The sequence below is a fragment of the Cynocephalus volans genome, chromosome 5, assembly GCF_027409185.1.
Source record: "Cynocephalus volans isolate mCynVol1 chromosome 5, mCynVol1.pri, whole genome shotgun sequence".
Taxonomy (NCBI): domain Eukaryota; kingdom Metazoa; phylum Chordata; class Mammalia; order Dermoptera; family Cynocephalidae; genus Cynocephalus; species Cynocephalus volans.
In genome coordinates this window covers 133,576,127-133,592,321 of record NC_084464.1, presented here as the reverse complement: position 1 = coordinate 133,592,321, position 16,195 = coordinate 133,576,127, and the positions used below count along the sequence as shown (strand labels likewise).

General features: G+C 39.2%; 1 protein-coding gene and 3 non-coding genes across 4 annotated transcripts; all 4 read right to left on the bottom strand.

Annotated features, from left to right (window-relative positions):
* Nucleotides 1-629: 629 nt before the first annotated feature.
* RPS12 (ribosomal protein S12) lies at nucleotides 630-3,894 on the bottom strand. Its single transcript, XM_063097311.1, has 6 exons — nucleotides 3,620-3,894; nucleotides 3,446-3,496; nucleotides 3,150-3,266; nucleotides 1,896-1,998; nucleotides 1,137-1,238; nucleotides 630-722 (listed from the first exon to the last, which is right to left on the bottom strand). The coding sequence occupies exons 2-6, from the start codon at nucleotides 3,457-3,459 to the stop codon at nucleotides 660-662; spliced, it is 399 nt and encodes a 132-aa protein (XP_062953381.1). The 5' UTR covers nucleotides 3,460-3,496; nucleotides 3,620-3,894; the 3' UTR covers nucleotides 630-659.
* On the bottom strand, nucleotides 847-976 carry LOC134379385 (small nucleolar RNA SNORA33). Its single transcript, XR_010023784.1, has one exon. It is a non-coding gene; the product is annotated as a small nucleolar RNA SNORA33 (small nucleolar RNA).
* Nucleotides 1,313-1,388, bottom strand: LOC134379391 (small nucleolar RNA SNORD100). The gene has a single exon (XR_010023789.1). It is a non-coding gene; the product is annotated as a small nucleolar RNA SNORD100 (small nucleolar RNA).
* LOC134379365 (small nucleolar RNA SNORD101) lies at nucleotides 2,849-2,921 on the bottom strand. The gene has a single exon (XR_010023764.1). It is a non-coding gene; the product is annotated as a small nucleolar RNA SNORD101 (small nucleolar RNA).
* Nucleotides 3,895-16,195: the final 12,301 nt, after the last annotated feature.

The following is a 16,195-nucleotide window of genomic DNA, read 5'->3' as shown; positions in this document are numbered from 1 at the left end:
GAAAAGGGCTTAAACCTATAAGTCCAAAATGCAAAGAAAAACAATGGTACAAGTGAAGCATTCAAAACCATATTTGGTTCATGTACATGGTCTCTGCACACATGCTCAACTTGTTCAGAAGCTTGATCTGAGGTTGAAGTACAAGGGTCACCCTTTTTCTCTGAGGTTGCCAAAAACTGGAGTACACTGAATCATCTCTTGATTCTGTGCAAAACACTTAGGTCAATGAAAACCATGACTACAACCTCTCCTGTAGGTATGCCCGTAAGAATTCCTAGACATCATGCACTTCCAGTGCTCCACAGCCTAAATTCCACCCTGACCACCTCTGTACTGACTTGCCCAGCTTTTATCCCTCATTGACCTGCCAAAGGACACCCACACTCACCTAACCTCAACCTATTTCTCAAAGTTCTAGGCTGGTCTAGTCAGTGATAAATGCCCACACCTACATAACCCTAGCTGTCACCAATACCTGAAGACAGGCCTATCTTTACTTAGGCTATTCAATCTTTTAATTGCCCCAATACCATAACCATTGGTTGTGAGAACAGGCTTTCATTTAGAAACCAGGAAAGGTCAAACAGGACAGGGACCTTATTTTACTGCCCCAAATAAAAAGCCAGAGATGAGGAACATAAGCCAAACTTTTTATTTGTTCACTTCTTGCACTTGAAGTACTCTTCGATGACATCCTTGGCCTGAGATTCTTTGCCATAGTCCTTAAAAAAAATTACATGCAGTTTCTTATTAACGTTTAGAAATCTCTAAGTTCATATGTAACACTAGTTAATAAGATTTAATAATTAGCTAGGTCTTATGAAAATTCTTCTCATCACTAAAAATTATTGTAGCCATTTTCAGGGACCTTAATGACTTCAATATCTTTAAGGCTCGTAACATGGCTTTACTATTGCCAGCTTTCTCTAAATTTCTGCAGAAACACTTTCAGGTAAGCAGATTCAATGGCTGGCTTCTAAAGTATGCTTATTTTTCTTTTCCGAGATGCAGAAAATATTTTTAAACCTGTTGAGAATCACACTTTTTCCTTAAAAAGGTCCTCTAACTTATTTTGATACAGGATTATACATGGTTACCTAGCACAACCTTCATCCCAAAGATAAATACTGACTTACCTTAACCACTACACAACTGCAACCAACCACTTTACGGGGTTTTCCCTCTCTGTCAATTTTACAGAGGCCTACCCATTCCCCTAGTTTCTTGTTGTCATCAACCTATTGGGGGAATAAGAAAAAAAATTACATTAATAGGCATTAATGCTACTGACAAGAAATTAAACCCAAAGGTGGCTGCAGTCAGAAGGGTGACATGGCAGTTTCCTCACAGCAGTTCAGTAGAGGGAGCCAGTTGTCATCATGTACAGCACCAAGATCACCTACCTATAGCACCCTACCTTATTTTTGTTCTTTATCAACATCAAAATTAGCATTTAGCTCTGCGAGTATAAAATGCTTTTATAATTAGCTTTAATAGGGCCGGCCTGTGGCTCACTCGGGAGAGTGTGGTGCTGATAACACCAAGGCCACGGGTTCGGATCCCATATAGGGATGGCCAGTTAGCTCACTGGGTGAGCGTGGTGCTGACAACACCAAGTCAAGGGTTAAGATCCCCTTACCGGTCATCTTTTTAAAAAAAAAAATAATAATAATAAAATAATTAGCTTTAATAAAGCCAAAAATGTCAAACCCCCATGTAATGTTTACACATGCAGAAAGCAATTAAGCTTGGGACTTTGCAAAATTTGCCCTGGTATGAAAATTCTCACCATGAGTAGCATTAATTCCAACAAATGACCAGAAACCAGCCCAGTTTCTACTAAGTTAGAGCTTCTCTTAACCACTCACACAAATTAAGTTAGATGGGTAACTTACCTTAATTAGGTTGATCTGGTGTTCAGCACAAAGGGCTTCCACCAACTTGACGTACATAGGTTCATCACAATTGGATGCAAGTACACACAGATGGGCTTGGCGCCTGAAATGCAAAATGCAACTACAATCTTACCTTTTACAATGAAGGTAAAATTCAGGTGTAAGTCTACCTCTCTTGCACTTTACAAGTGTTATCTTTTCACTGGCTACACTGGCAAAACATCAGCAGCACATTCACTGGAAAACACATCATAAATGTGAACAAAACTGCTTCAGCCTGATAAACCTATTACAAAGCACATACATTGAATTCACTTACAGAAACATTTACCTTCAGTAAATCTTTCCTAACACCAGATTTGCATAAGGAAAATAACTTAAGTTTGTACTCAAAACCATGGTAAGCTTTCTTGTAAGCCAGTCTCTTACACACACAAAGACCTCTGTTATGTGAAAAATTAACTATCAAATAATTTCAGACACTGTTACCAGCTTAGACAAGGAATACTGTGCAGCACTGCCAAGGTATAAATATTGCAGAAGATTCACAGAAAGATCTACTGGACTACATCTAAAAGCAGTGCTGTTTTCCACTGGATTCAACTAGCCAGTTTACAACAAAATGAATTAAACTGATTTTATCTAACTTGAAAACCCTTAAAAATATATTTAAATTCAGATCAAATTAGTAAGTTAAAGTATGCAGTTATCTTACCAATATAATCAGCCCAAACATTATACCTAAACTAAAACAAACGAGTATTCACAAGTATTCCAAGTTCAAATAAATTCTGACAACTACTATATTTACTAAATTCATGTAAAAGTCTAAACGCTTCTGTAACAAACATCAACTTGAAATTCCATTAATTTAGCCTAACGTCCGTCTTGCAAACAGATAAATGAAACGAGGCTCTCCATCTCTTATCGTGCGAAACTACCACAACCTACAGGTTTGTCAGACTATTATGTATCACTCATAAAAGGAGTGAAGGGGTATCCGACACTTTAAGTCATCATCCAAACCCTGTAGTTTTACTTAAGGATCAAGTTCTTATTCCCGTTACAAGCAGCAACCCACTTATTTTAAGTGGGCTATTTAGATCTGCGTTCTAATACCTTTTCCTACGTTTCCTGTAGAAGGGATGTCATTCAGAACTTTTGTGCTAACACCATGAACTTCACGCTTTCTTCCCTTGGCGGTAGTTTTGTTCCGGTTGCAACAACCCACAGTATTGAGACTGATACACGTACTTGTCTAAGGCTTTGGCAGCTTCGCGAATTCCACGTGCTAGGCCGTCGTGGATGAGGGCGGTCTTCAGCACCTCTTGTAAAGCGGTATTAACGTCCATTACACCTCCAGCAGCAATGCTGAAACACAGATCAGGTCGATCGGTTAAAATCCCGGCACCATTTAACGCCTTAGACCCGGCAGCCGCATACATTTATGCAGAACAGGCGCGCTTACGGCGCCACGGCTGACGCAGCCCCACGCCGCCGGCTCCCGGCCCACGCCTCACCCGCACCCCGGCCCCGGCTCCTGGACTCACCCTTCCTCGGCCATGGCGGTGGGTTACGGGTGAAGCCGAATCTTGAACGCACTAAAAGACAAAAACACTGACTGATTAAAGTATTAGGTTTAGAGCCAGATACTCAATGCTAATGCAGTCAGAACACACCAAGCCACCAACCACAGCACCCGCTGGTCGGCCGCCTCAACTCACCCCGAGATTCCGCCTCCGCGCAGCTCCGCGGCGGCAGGGAAAGAGGCCGCACTCGGCCGCAAGACGGTATTTAAGGGTTTTTTCGGTCACCCTGTGCGCATGTGCGATCCCTATCACGAAAGAGGTAGCTCTCGCGGTGCCGGGTCTCGAGAATTTCTGTTTCCGGGTTGAAGCGGATCGGAGGCAAGGGTACTGCGAATCTTCGGTCTCTGCCAGGCCGGTCATTGGCGCGCGAAACAAGCACACGCGGGTAGCCTTGCGTCCTCCATCCCTGCCGGGGGCGTGGCCTGCGAAAGCCCAGAGAGCTTAGTCTACGGAGTGCGAGAAAAGCCAAACGCCTTCGTAGTCCTGTATCGCCCCGGGAGTCCTGGCTCTTTCGGAACACGGATTTTAACCCTTTCCACACCACGTTGTCATTTCTTGTCGACTCCACTAGACTGAGCCTTCCTGGGGGGCACACTTTGTCTCTAAGTTACGTCACTCCGAGTGTCCGTGAATGTGCCATTCTGTGGGTGATCCTCATTGTTGTTGTCATGAAAAGAGCGCCTACACGTTTTCACTAGTCCTGAGCACTTCTCACGTCCGACTTTCCTGGCAGTTTGTCAGTGAAGTGGACCCTCGGCCAGGGTCCCGGCTTGTAAATGTAGTCGGAGAGTCTGCCCTAAAAGAAGTTTTGTTTTGTTTTGTTTCTAACGCTAGAATGTGCCCTGAATTCGTAGTCCTGCGCAAATCTGGATTCATTAAGTGCATTTTAAACACAATGTGCTTGATACAGGGATAGAGCCTGGGACTGTAGAAGTGAAAAACGTAGTCTGAGAAATCCAGCGTTGTTCTGTCCAGGACTTGGCAGAGTTAGGGATGGAATTCCAGAACCCCAAAACTCCATTGTTTTCTGGAAGAAACATGTTTAATTTTGAAATAATTGGCCATTCCCTTACTTCCACTTCCAAAGCAAATGCAGGAAACGAAGCTGACTACAATCAGCCCTTTCTTTTAACTTCCTCTCCTGTCAAGTCACCAAGCCAATCAGCAAGTATTAAGCGTTTGGTATGTGCCAGCACTGTGAACAGATAATGTCAGACTCAGGAGTGCTGTGAAGAAAAACATGGTTAACCAAAGTAGAGACAAACTTGGATTTTCATAAATTGATAGACTTCATTTTTGGCTTTTCAAATGCTTTCGGTTTCATTTTCAAAGTGAACCCGCTCCTCTCCATCCGTAACTCATACAAATGTTAATTAAGCTTTTGATAATTTTTTTTTTTTTTAAAGTAGCCTTAGGGTTTGTAAGGATGAGAAGATTGGCTGTTGCTGCTCAGGGCCACGGGGAGTTGCAAAGTGACATGTGGTTACAGAGTGTGGATGAGGTGGAAATCTTTAACCTTGTAGCAGCCTTTGAAACGGACAAAGTAAGGTGTCCCAAACAGGTGAGCACGGAAGAAGAGGGGTTAAGCATGGAGGAGTAAGTTGGGCAAAGGCGTGGATGCCTCCGTGGCTTTTTTGGAAATTACCTTAACACACTTGTATTTTCGGAAGAGAATGTGGTAAATAGTGTTTCAGGACATCTCTCATCTAAAGTTAATAAAAGTTAATATGCTAAGCATATTAGATTTTTTTCCTCTCCCCCCAAGGGGAATTTGTTAAAGATTTAGGAAATGTAAATGGGGAAAATAATCATTGCTAAACAAAATATTTGAGGGTGGGGGAAGAATGATTTAATGCCTTTTAGAGTATGTTTTTGTTCCCCGCATAGTACCAACCAACTCAGACTTGGTTTCTACCTTCCAACAGCTCATAATCTGTTCTGTTAACTCAAATATCACAGGTCTCTACCTTAATATTTCATCTCAATAAATGCCTTTTTTTGTTGTTTAAAGAGTTTGCCATTGTGCCTGTGAAGTAGTTGTTTACCTTATAAAGAACTTCTTATAAAAAATATATGAAAAGTTTCTTAAATATTACCTTTCTTCTTTCTTAAACCATCCAGCACTTAGTACAGTGACTTACTTATTGGAGGCACTAAACAAATGTGGACTGAATTAATTCATTGAATGAAATAGATTAAAGAAGAATCAGGGTAGATGTCATACTTGAAGAAAAGTCATATTGAGAACTACTGTCATAAATTAATGTGTCATAAGTTGGTTGGAAGCTTTGGGCACTCAGCAAAACCACTTTTAATTAGAAAAAATTTAAAATGTTCCCACTTTAGGGGGTAGAAATTAAATGTATTTCCAATGGATGGAAATGAGTGCTAAGAAATAGGAGAAAAAACTAAAAATATCATCCTGCTGCAGCTCAGGAACATATAGGTCTTACCCTCATTTATTAGAGTATGTAGTTTTAAACATACTGAAGAAAAATTAATCGTAGCTAAAGAATGCCACTATATTAAAGGAGGAATCAAAGGAGTAAGAGAAATTAGTAAGAGGGAAAACAATAAAAAAGAAAGTAAGTAAATATATGGATGAATAAGAGTGGAATAGATTAATACAGGCTGTTGGTAGTAGCTTGTAAAGTTAACATGTAAGGCCTTTAATTGCAAAACCCAGTTCATTAACAGAAAGAAAAAAAAAAAAAAAAAAGGTTGTGAAGGAGAATGGGGCTAGGTTACTGTACGTATAGCCAAGTGTGAAGCCTATGCCAATAGCTTATATATTTTGAGGGTTGTGTATAATTTTCATCTAAGTTTTCATAAGTCTTCCTAAGAATGTTTCCCATCACTTGTTTTTATTGCTACAAGATGCTGCCCAGAACTGTTTGGGTGCTGTAGCTGCTCACTACAGGGCTGCCTCAGAGTTTGTAGAACAAAACTTACTGTTGAAGATAGAGATAATACTTGAAGTTTATAAATAAACTAATTATAAACCAGCAACATGGTAATTTATAAAAGGAATAAAGAGTAGTGTCCAATACAGCAAGCCCTAAATTAATGTTAAATTTATTCCCTTGGGATACAAGGAGGGTCTGAGTGTGTGGGACTCCACCCCTCAGTGCTGCTTCCTATAGGGTAGCTCTGCCATTATCTGTGTACATTTCTTTTGAAAATGGGTTCTGATGCTCTAAAATGTGTTAGGTAACTACACTGCTTATCAAAGAATCATTGGAATGAAGCCAGTACTGTTCCTATCCTTAGAAAAAAATTTTTTTTTCTTTTATGGCAGCTGGCTGGTACAGGTTATACACCTTGACCTTGGTGTTATAACACTGCACTCTAACCAGCTGAGTGTCTGGCCAGCCCCTGGAGCTCCATTATAAAAACAAAAAACAAAAAACAAAAAAAACAACGTGCTATTTATATAACTGATTCTAAACCCAAAAATGAATGTAAAGGGCAGACTGGTGTTTCAAATATTCTTTGATATAGATTCTCCTCTCTACCATTTTCTGACTCTATAACCTTGGTAAAAAACACTGCCAAATTTTGGGCCTCAAGTACTTCATCTGTAAAGCGAAGCAGGGAATTGAATGAAATACCCTCAAGGACTCTTTTGGTTTGGACATTCTATGTCATTATTTTGAAACAATTTTAACTGTTAGTAAATGTCAAACATATAGTACAGTGTCTGCCAGATTGGTTTTGTGATATCACATGACTTCAGCCACATGACACTAAGCTGAGCTGATGCCATCTTTTCACCTATCTCCACCTCACAGCTTCCCCTGTGATCTCTTTATTTGTAAACGACAGTTGTTGCTTTTTCAATATTAGAACAAGCATGTTCATTGTAGAAAATGTGGATAACACTATCAATCACAATTCTTTGCATACAACAGAATGAGCTGTCACCAGCATAAACAAAACCAAAAAACATGAATTTAATAGAAAGATAGTGGATGGCTCAGAGAATAGAAGGGTTTTCTAAGGAGTCGGGTTTGGAAAATAGATGGTTCCAGGGATTTTGGTTACAGGAATTCATTAAAAGTCTCTTAAGACAGTGCTTCTCAAACTGACTATGTGAGGATTTTTCACCCAATCCATCAATTAGTTTAATAAAATACAACAAATATTAATTACTAGGAGGTTCTGCAAAACTAATCCTGTAGATAAATATAATTCTGAAAATGTTAAAAACAACTACCTAAAGACACTGGAGAGTGACCGAAAGCAGACAGAACTGGAGGATAGGAGTGTGGACCAACACTGGTTAGAAGAAATGCTGTTGGTTGATTTCTCATTTTTATGGGTTTTAGCGTGAAGGCAGCACCCAGTCAATTCCATGTAGAACAGCTAGCAGTCAGAATACCTCAGTTTTATTGCCTTGAAAACCAGAGGACAGAGTTTAGAGTGCTGGAAATTGAAGGGAGGAGGGAAATCTCAAAAAGGAGAAAGCAAGAGGGGGGAAGACCAAAATTCTGTGTATAAGCTCTGCCTAAATCTCTGGCTATACCCTGAACTACACATGCATGGGGTAACTCCAAGCAGTACAGCTAAGGCTAAGCAAAATGCATGAAGATTTCAGCTGTTTCTTTTCCCATCACTGAGGAAACATTACAAAGTTTGAGCCAAGGTAGGGTAACTCTCTGCTAACATTTTTTTAAAATCAATATTTTCTTTGGAAGAATATAACAGACTCCAGAATCTCTGCAATGAATTACCAACAATGTTCCTGATGTGATCCAAAAATTACTAAATATAGTAAGATATTGAAAAAACATTACTCATACTGAAGAGAAAAGGCAATCTATGGAAACTAATCCCAAAATGATCAAATGTTAGAATTAGCAGACAAGAGTTTTAAAGCAGCTATTGAAAATATAGTCAAGAATGTAAAAAAATCATCATAATCAATGAACACATAGGAAAAATAGGAACTATAAAAGAGGATCAAACAGAAATTTGAGAACCAAAAAGTAAAATGTAAGAAATAAAAAATTCACTGGAAGGGCTCAGCAGCAAATTGGCGATGATGAAAGAATCAGTAAACTTTAAGCTAGATCAATCTGAAATAATCCAACTTGAAGAACAGAGAGAAAAAAATTAAAAAGTAAACAGGGCTGCAATGATCTGTGGGACAAAATCAAAAGGTCTAGCATGTATGCTGTTCGAATACATAGGTCTAATGTATATGCAATTGGAGTGCAAGAAGGAGACAGAAGAATGAGGTAGAAAAAAAATTTGAAGAAATAATATTCAAAAGCTTCCCAAAAGGGCCGGCCTGTGGCTCACTCGGTAGAGTGCGGTGCTGATAACACCAAGGCCACGGGTTCGGATCCTATATAGGGATGGCTGGTTTGCTCACTGGCTGAGCGTGGTGCTGACAACACCAAGCCAAGGGTTGAGATCCCCTTACCGGTCATCTTTTTAAAAAAAAAAAAAAAAAAAAAAAAAGCTTCCCAAATTTGGTGAAACATAAATTTAAAAATTCAGGAAGCTCAGTGAATTCTGAGAAGGATAAATGCACATACACACACCCCTCCCCACACACATCTAGGCACATCATAAGTAAGCTACTGAAACCCAAAGATAAAAAGAAAATTCTGAAAGCAGCCAGGAAAACAAACAAACAAGCAAACAAAAACCCAGATAATTACGTACAGGAGACCAATACAAAATTCATTCATTTTTCTAGAGAAATTATAGAGGTCAAATGATGGTAGAGCCACACCTTAAAAGGGATGAAGGACAACTTTCCATCCATATTTCTATATCCAATAAAAAAGAGTCTTAAAGAATCAAGACAAATTGAAGACATTCAGGGATTAAAAACAAAAACAAAAACAAAACTAACAAAATTCATCACCAGAAGACCTTCACTTGAAGAAATGTGATAGAAAGTAATTCACGTTGAAGAGAAGTGACATCAATTGGAAAATTCACGTTCTAGAAAGAATAAAAAGCATTGAAAATGGTAAATATGTAAGTAAATGTAAAAGACTGGTTTTTTTTTTTTAAGAAAATACATATGATCATTTAAATCAAAAAGTGTAACATTGCATTATGAACTTTATATCTTTGTAGATATAATGCATATGACAACTAAATTATAAAGAATGGAGGGACAGGAGGTGGCCACTGGGTAAGGCAATCTGTTTGACTGAAAAGTTCTTACATTTTACATGAAGTGCTATAATGTTAACTGTAAGTAGACCAGAAAACCTAGGAATTGTAATCCAATGTGTATTGTAAGCAGCCACTAAAAAATAACTGAAAAAGATATAGCTAAAAAGACAACAGACAAATTACAATGGAATTCTAAAAAAAAATTTCAATTAAGCCATACAAGGTAAGAAAGAAGATACAAATGAATAACAAACAGTAAGATATAAAACAAAAAATAACGTGATAGGGTTAAACCTAACCATGTTAATACTTACCTTAAATATACCATCTGGTCAAATTAAAAGGCAGAGATTGTCAAAATGGATTTTTAAAAATTAACTATATTCTATCTACAAGAGATACATTTTAATTATAAAGACACAGATAGGTTAAGAGTAAAAGGATGGGAAAAATCTACCATGCATTCAATAAACCTGAAAAGGCTGGAGTGACTACATTAATATCAAATAAAGTATATTGCGGGCTGGCCCGTGGCTCACTCGGGAGAGTGCGGTGCTGATAACACCAAGGCCCCAGGTTCGGATCCCAGTTCGCTCACTGGCTGAGCATGGTGCTGACAACACCAAGTCAAGGGTTAAGATCCCCTTACCGGTCATCTTTTAAAAAAAGTAAAATAAAATAAAAATAAAGTATATTGCAAGAATATTGCTAACAAAAAAGGAATTTTACAGTAATAAATGAGTAAATTCATCAGGGAGATATAACAACCATTCATACATATGTACATGGGGTCTTCAAAAAGTACATGGAAATGCGTGTTATGAAAAAACTGTGGATTTCAAAATATTTTGACATCCAAATAAACTCATACTAACTAGTTAAAATATGTCTGAACAGGATCTAGTTTAAGGCACTAAGAAGGATAGACATCAATTTGAAAAGAATCCCTCTCAGAGCTTCATGAATTCTGCTAACATAGAAGCAAGAACAAACAGCACATTTATGGTGAGGCTCACATGGAATAATGGTGTTGCTTTGCCTCCCACAGATTTGTCACCTCTCTTCCCCTGGGTGATCAAGCCACAAAAGGATTACTCAAAGCCCATTTCTTCTGAGCAATGAGAGACCCCAAAGGGGTTAATTTCCTGGAACCCTCAAGAGCGAGGCATTCCTTCCTTGGGAAATTAACCATGAATTGGGGTTCTCTCCCCACATTTATTTTCCACACCAGGAAGTTACAGAAAAAGAACATAGGTGGGGTAATAGTTTCACAATAGAGGCTGGTAACAAGCAAAGTAACATTCCATAATGCAATTTGCAAAAGGTTAAGTTGATCCACAACCAAAAGCTTGATCTTAGCAAACACTGCTTTTCCCTACAGCAATTTCCCAGTATCTTTACATATCAGTCAGTAACTTGTCTGTCCTTGAGCCAGCAACCTTGCTGTGTTATAATTCTTAATCTTACAACAGAGACTTTTAGCCTGGGCAAAGTTTCCTGTCTTTTGCAAGGTTAACATTTTATATGTACTTTTAAGAAGTTAGGCTAAACCTGAAACTACAGGAAATTAGACTCTGTGAAATATATTTGTTTTATAAATGTAAGTATACTCCACATAATGATGCTTTACAAAAAGTTGGTGGGGACAATGCCCCAGAGAAATCAGCAGTTTACAAATGAATAAGAAGGGACAAGATGAGGTTGATGATGAAGCCCATCCATATTAGTTTGTGAGGAAAATAATCTGTTCATGCTCTAATTGAAGAGGACCAACCATTCACAGCACAGACAATAGCCAATACCACAGACATCTCAATTGGTTTGGTTTACACAATTCTGACTGAAAAATTAAAGTTCATCAAACTTTCCACTTGATGGGTGCCAAAACCGTTGTGTCCAGATGAGCTGCAGACAAGAGCAGAGCTTTCAATGGAAATTTTAAACAAGTGGGATCAAGACCCTAAAGCATTTCTTTGAAGACTTGTAACAGGAGATGAAACATGGCTTTACCAGTATAATCCTGAAGACTAAGCACAATCAAAGCAATGGCCACCAAGAGGTGCCAGTAGTCCAGTAAGGGGTATCTGAATCCAGTAAGGGGATCTGAACTCTTGGCCTTGGTGTTATTATACCATGTTTTAACCAACAAAGCTAACTGGCCAGCCTAACAAGGGCATTTTTTGTGAGAGCTTTGATGGGAAATCATTAGGCATCCATTTTCCAGTCCTGATTTGGCTCCTTCTGACTTCTTTTTGTTTCCTAATCTTATAAAATATTTAAAGGGCACCCATTTTTCTTCAGTTAATAATATAAAAAAGACTTCATTGACAGGGTTAAATTCCCAGAACCCTCAGTTCTTTAGAGATGAACTAAATGGCTGGTATCATTGCTTACAAAAGTGTTTTGAACTTGATGGAGATTATGTTGAGAAATAAAGTTTATATTTTTTATTTTGATCCTTTAATTCCATTTTTTATACAAACTGTTTGAAGTTCCCTTGTGTGTGTGTGTCTGTGTGTGTATGTATATTATATTAACAGAGCTTCAAAAATTGACAGAATTAAATAGTATAATAAACAAATCCAAAATCATAGTTGGAGATTTGAATCTCTCTCTCTCAGCAATTGATAAAATAGTTAGACCAAATAGGTAAGGTCATAGAAAATGTAAATAAAACTATCACTTTGACCTAATTGACTTTTATGCAACAAGTACAGAATATTATTATTTTCAAGTGCACATAGTACTGTTTACAAAGATAGAATACATGCTGGGCCATAGGAAAAATTTCAATAAATTTTAAAAGATTAAAATCTTCCAGAATAGTTCCTTGACAATAATAAAATTAAATTACAAATCAGTATAAAGATATCTGGAAAATCTTTAAATAATTAGAAATTAGAAACACACTTCTTATTAACCCATGAGTAAAAGAAGAAATCACAAGGGAAATTAGAATATATTTCAAACTGAACAATAATTTGTGGGATGTAGCTAACGCAGTGCAGAGGGAAATTTAAAGTCTTAAGTGCTAAGATTAGAAAAGAGGAAAGGGCTCAAGTTGATGACCTAAACTTCCACCATAAAGAGCTTGAAAAATAAAAGCAAAGTGAATTAAAAGAAAGTAGAGGAAGAAAAAAATAAAGATAAGAACAGAAATCAGTGATATAGAAAAAAGGCAAATAGTTGAGAAAACATAAAAAGTCAAAGGTTATTTCCTTGAAAAGTCCAACAAGATTAATTACCCCTAGCTATACTGCCTATATTAGTCTGTTTATGTTGCTTATAACAGAATACTTGAAACTGGGTAATTTACAAAGATATGAAATTTACAGTTTTGGAGGCTGAGAAGCCTACAGTCCTAGGGGTGCATCTGTTGGAAGAGGTGATCTTCTTCCACAGTGATACAGAATATCACATGGTGAGAATGGGTCGAGCAAGAGAGTTAACCTTTTCCCTGCTTCCCTTTTAAAGCCAACAGAACCATGTCCATTATTCCATGAATGGATCAATCTATTCACCAGGGCATAGTCCTCACAATGTAATCACCTATTAAATGCCCTACCTTTCAAATACCTTAATTGTATTTCTCACCCTTTTAACACTGATACAGTGGAGGTCAAGCTTCAAATAAGCTCTGGGGGATATTCAATCCACAGCATTCCACCCCTGACCCCCACAAAACTCATGTCCTTTTCATATACAAATACATTTATTTCATCCCCAAAGTCTTGTTTCAGTTCAAAAGTCCAAAGTCTCAACCATGAAATCAAACAAGTTATTGACTTCCAAGATACAATGGGGTACAGGCATAAGGTACATATTACGGCTCAAAAAGGGAGAAATAGGCCAAAAGAAGGTGTAATAGGTCCTAAGCAAGTCTAAAACCCAGTAGGGCAGGCATTAAATCTTAAAGCTGGGGAATAATCTACCTTGACTCCATGTTGGGCATCCTCTACACAGTGATGTGTGATTTGGCCTCCAAGTCCTCAGGCATCCCCGCTTCTATGGCTTTTCTGGGTTCAGCCCACAACTCAGCTTTCCCAGGCTGGCGTTGCATACTGGTAGCTCTACAATTCTGGGGTATCATGGCAATCCTGCCCCCATGGCTCCCCTAGGCATGGCCCTGGTGGGGGTTCTCTGCTGTAACTCCGACCCCACATTTGTGCTTGGCATTGCTCTAGTGAAGATTCTCTGTGGTGACGTCCCTGCAACATTTCTCTTCCTGGTTCCCCATACATCCTTCGAAATCAGGGTTGCACAGCTCTTGCATTCTGCAAGCTTGTAGACTTTAACTATGTGGACATTGCCAGGTGTCTGAAGCTGCGGGTCCAGAAGCACCTGGGACCAATTTAGCCATGGCTGGAGCCACAGGAGCAGCCTGGGTGCTGGTGTAGGGAGCAGCATCCTGAGGTGCCCCTGGGGCAGTGAGCCCCTGGAGGGTGCCTTGGGCCTGTTCCCCAGAACCGTTTAGTCTTCCTAGGACTCTGGGCTTGTAATGGGAGGGAATGCCTTGAAGGTCTCTGAAATGCCTTCAGGGTATTTTTCCATTCTCTTGCTAATCTCTTTCTTCTATTCTAATCTCTTTAGCCAATGGTTCCCAGGCTACACCCTTGGATTTTTCTTCTGACCAATTTTTTTTCACTGTTTACACGGCCAGGCTGAGATTTTTCCAAATTTTTATTCTCTGATTCCCTTTTAATTACAAATTCTGGCTTTACATACTGCCTTTCTTGCCATAACTCAGCATTGGCTGTTGCAAGTATCTACACAGCTGCCCGAATGCTTTGCTGCTTAGAAATTTCTTCTGCTTGGGCTGGCCCGTGGCTCACTCGGGAGAGTGTGGTGCTGATAACACCAAGGCCACGGGTTCGGATCCCATATAGGGATGGCCGGTTGCTCACTGGGTGAGCGTGGTGCTGACAACACCAAGTCAAGGGTTAAGATCCCCTTACCGGTCATCTTTTAAAAAAAAAAAAGAAGAAAGAAATTTCTTCTGCCAAATACCTGTGTAAGGTAAATGTGGGACATAGACATATCTACACTCCATGTTCATGCCAGAGTACCCCCTCCCCCCTGGGAAACTACCGCTGGCCAAGGTAGTGTTTACCCAAGGAGGTGCATGCCTCCTTTAAAACAAATGGAAGACAGTAAGAAGCAGGAGCCAGGAGTAAATTAATTAGCATGTAAATGAAGTTAGAACACTAATGTTAACTACTCTGGTGTCAGGAGGGGTTAACTTATCTACTCAGCCAGATCTCCTGTGAGATCTGAGTAGGATGAGGGTCTAAACATAGGCATGCGAATGAGTCACACCTCTCCTTTGATCTGTTTTTTACCAGACTCATGTCTAGCTGCCCGCCCCTTTGAAAAAGAAAGAAAGAAAAAAAAAAAAAAACTCAGAAGTCAAACGGTTGGTGTTAGAAAAGCAGATGTATTCAGCTGAAGGAGATGGTAGGCTATCTCATCTCAAAGATTTACATTTACTGAGGGGTTTTTAAAGGGTTGAGGGAATGGAATGTGGGAGGTGAAAAGCAGGAGAGCAGGAGATGTGAGTTACGAGGAGTCCGTTTCTGTGGGTCAGGTACAAGGTCTTGCGGAGGCTTCACCTTGTTTCTGTTCTCATCTTCGCTGTTATCTCAGGACCCTGCAAGATTTTGATTTGCGCTGGTGTACTTGGCTGGTGCCCAAGGTCAGCTTCAGTCATTTGGCCTTGATTGTTTCTCAAAACTCTACAAGTCTCAAAGAAAGAACTGTTAGCTCTGCAAAGTACTAATTAGCTTCTCTGCCTTGTTTTCCGACTTAGCAAGCGAGATAAGAAAGTCAGGGGATGGGAAGAAAGAATGGAGAGGAAAAAACTGTCATTTTTAAAATCCCCCCCCCCCCGCCCGCCTCCAGCCCAGGCAGCTTTAGGTCCCAATATGGCTTCAGTACCGCTCACTCCAACATGTTCACTATATAACTGTTTATATACCCCATGGCGGTCCAGATTTCTAGCTCACCAGCTGCCATCAGCACCTCCCTGTAAGTCTAATAAACCGATGTCTCTACCTATTGGCCCAGATAAGTTCTTTAGAATAGGCAAACTAGACTGCGCAAGTGCTCTTTCAGATGTGGGGCTCCCGCGATACACCCTGGTTCATAACTTTTAAGTTACACATTTCATAAAAAATAAAGGGATATCACAATAGGTCCTACAGACACTAAAAAATTAATAAACGAATATAATGAAAAATTTTATACCAGTAAATATATTGTTTTGTTGTTGTTTTTTCTTTTCCCTGCTCTATACAAAAAAACGCCAGTAAATTTGACAACATAGATGGAATGGAAGATTTCTCTTTTTAAAAAAAATCCCAAAAACAGTCACACCAGACTTTTTGGAGAAATTGAGAGCTGATTCTGACATTTCTATGGAAATTCTAAGGGCCTAGAATATTCAAACTAAAGAAGAACAAAGTTGTAGAATTTTCTCTACCTGACTTCAAACACATCAGGTCTTGACATGTGATGGAAGCGAGTGAGTGAAGAACTAGTAGCCCCTAAAATCCCTTCTGGTGCAGGTGGCAGCAT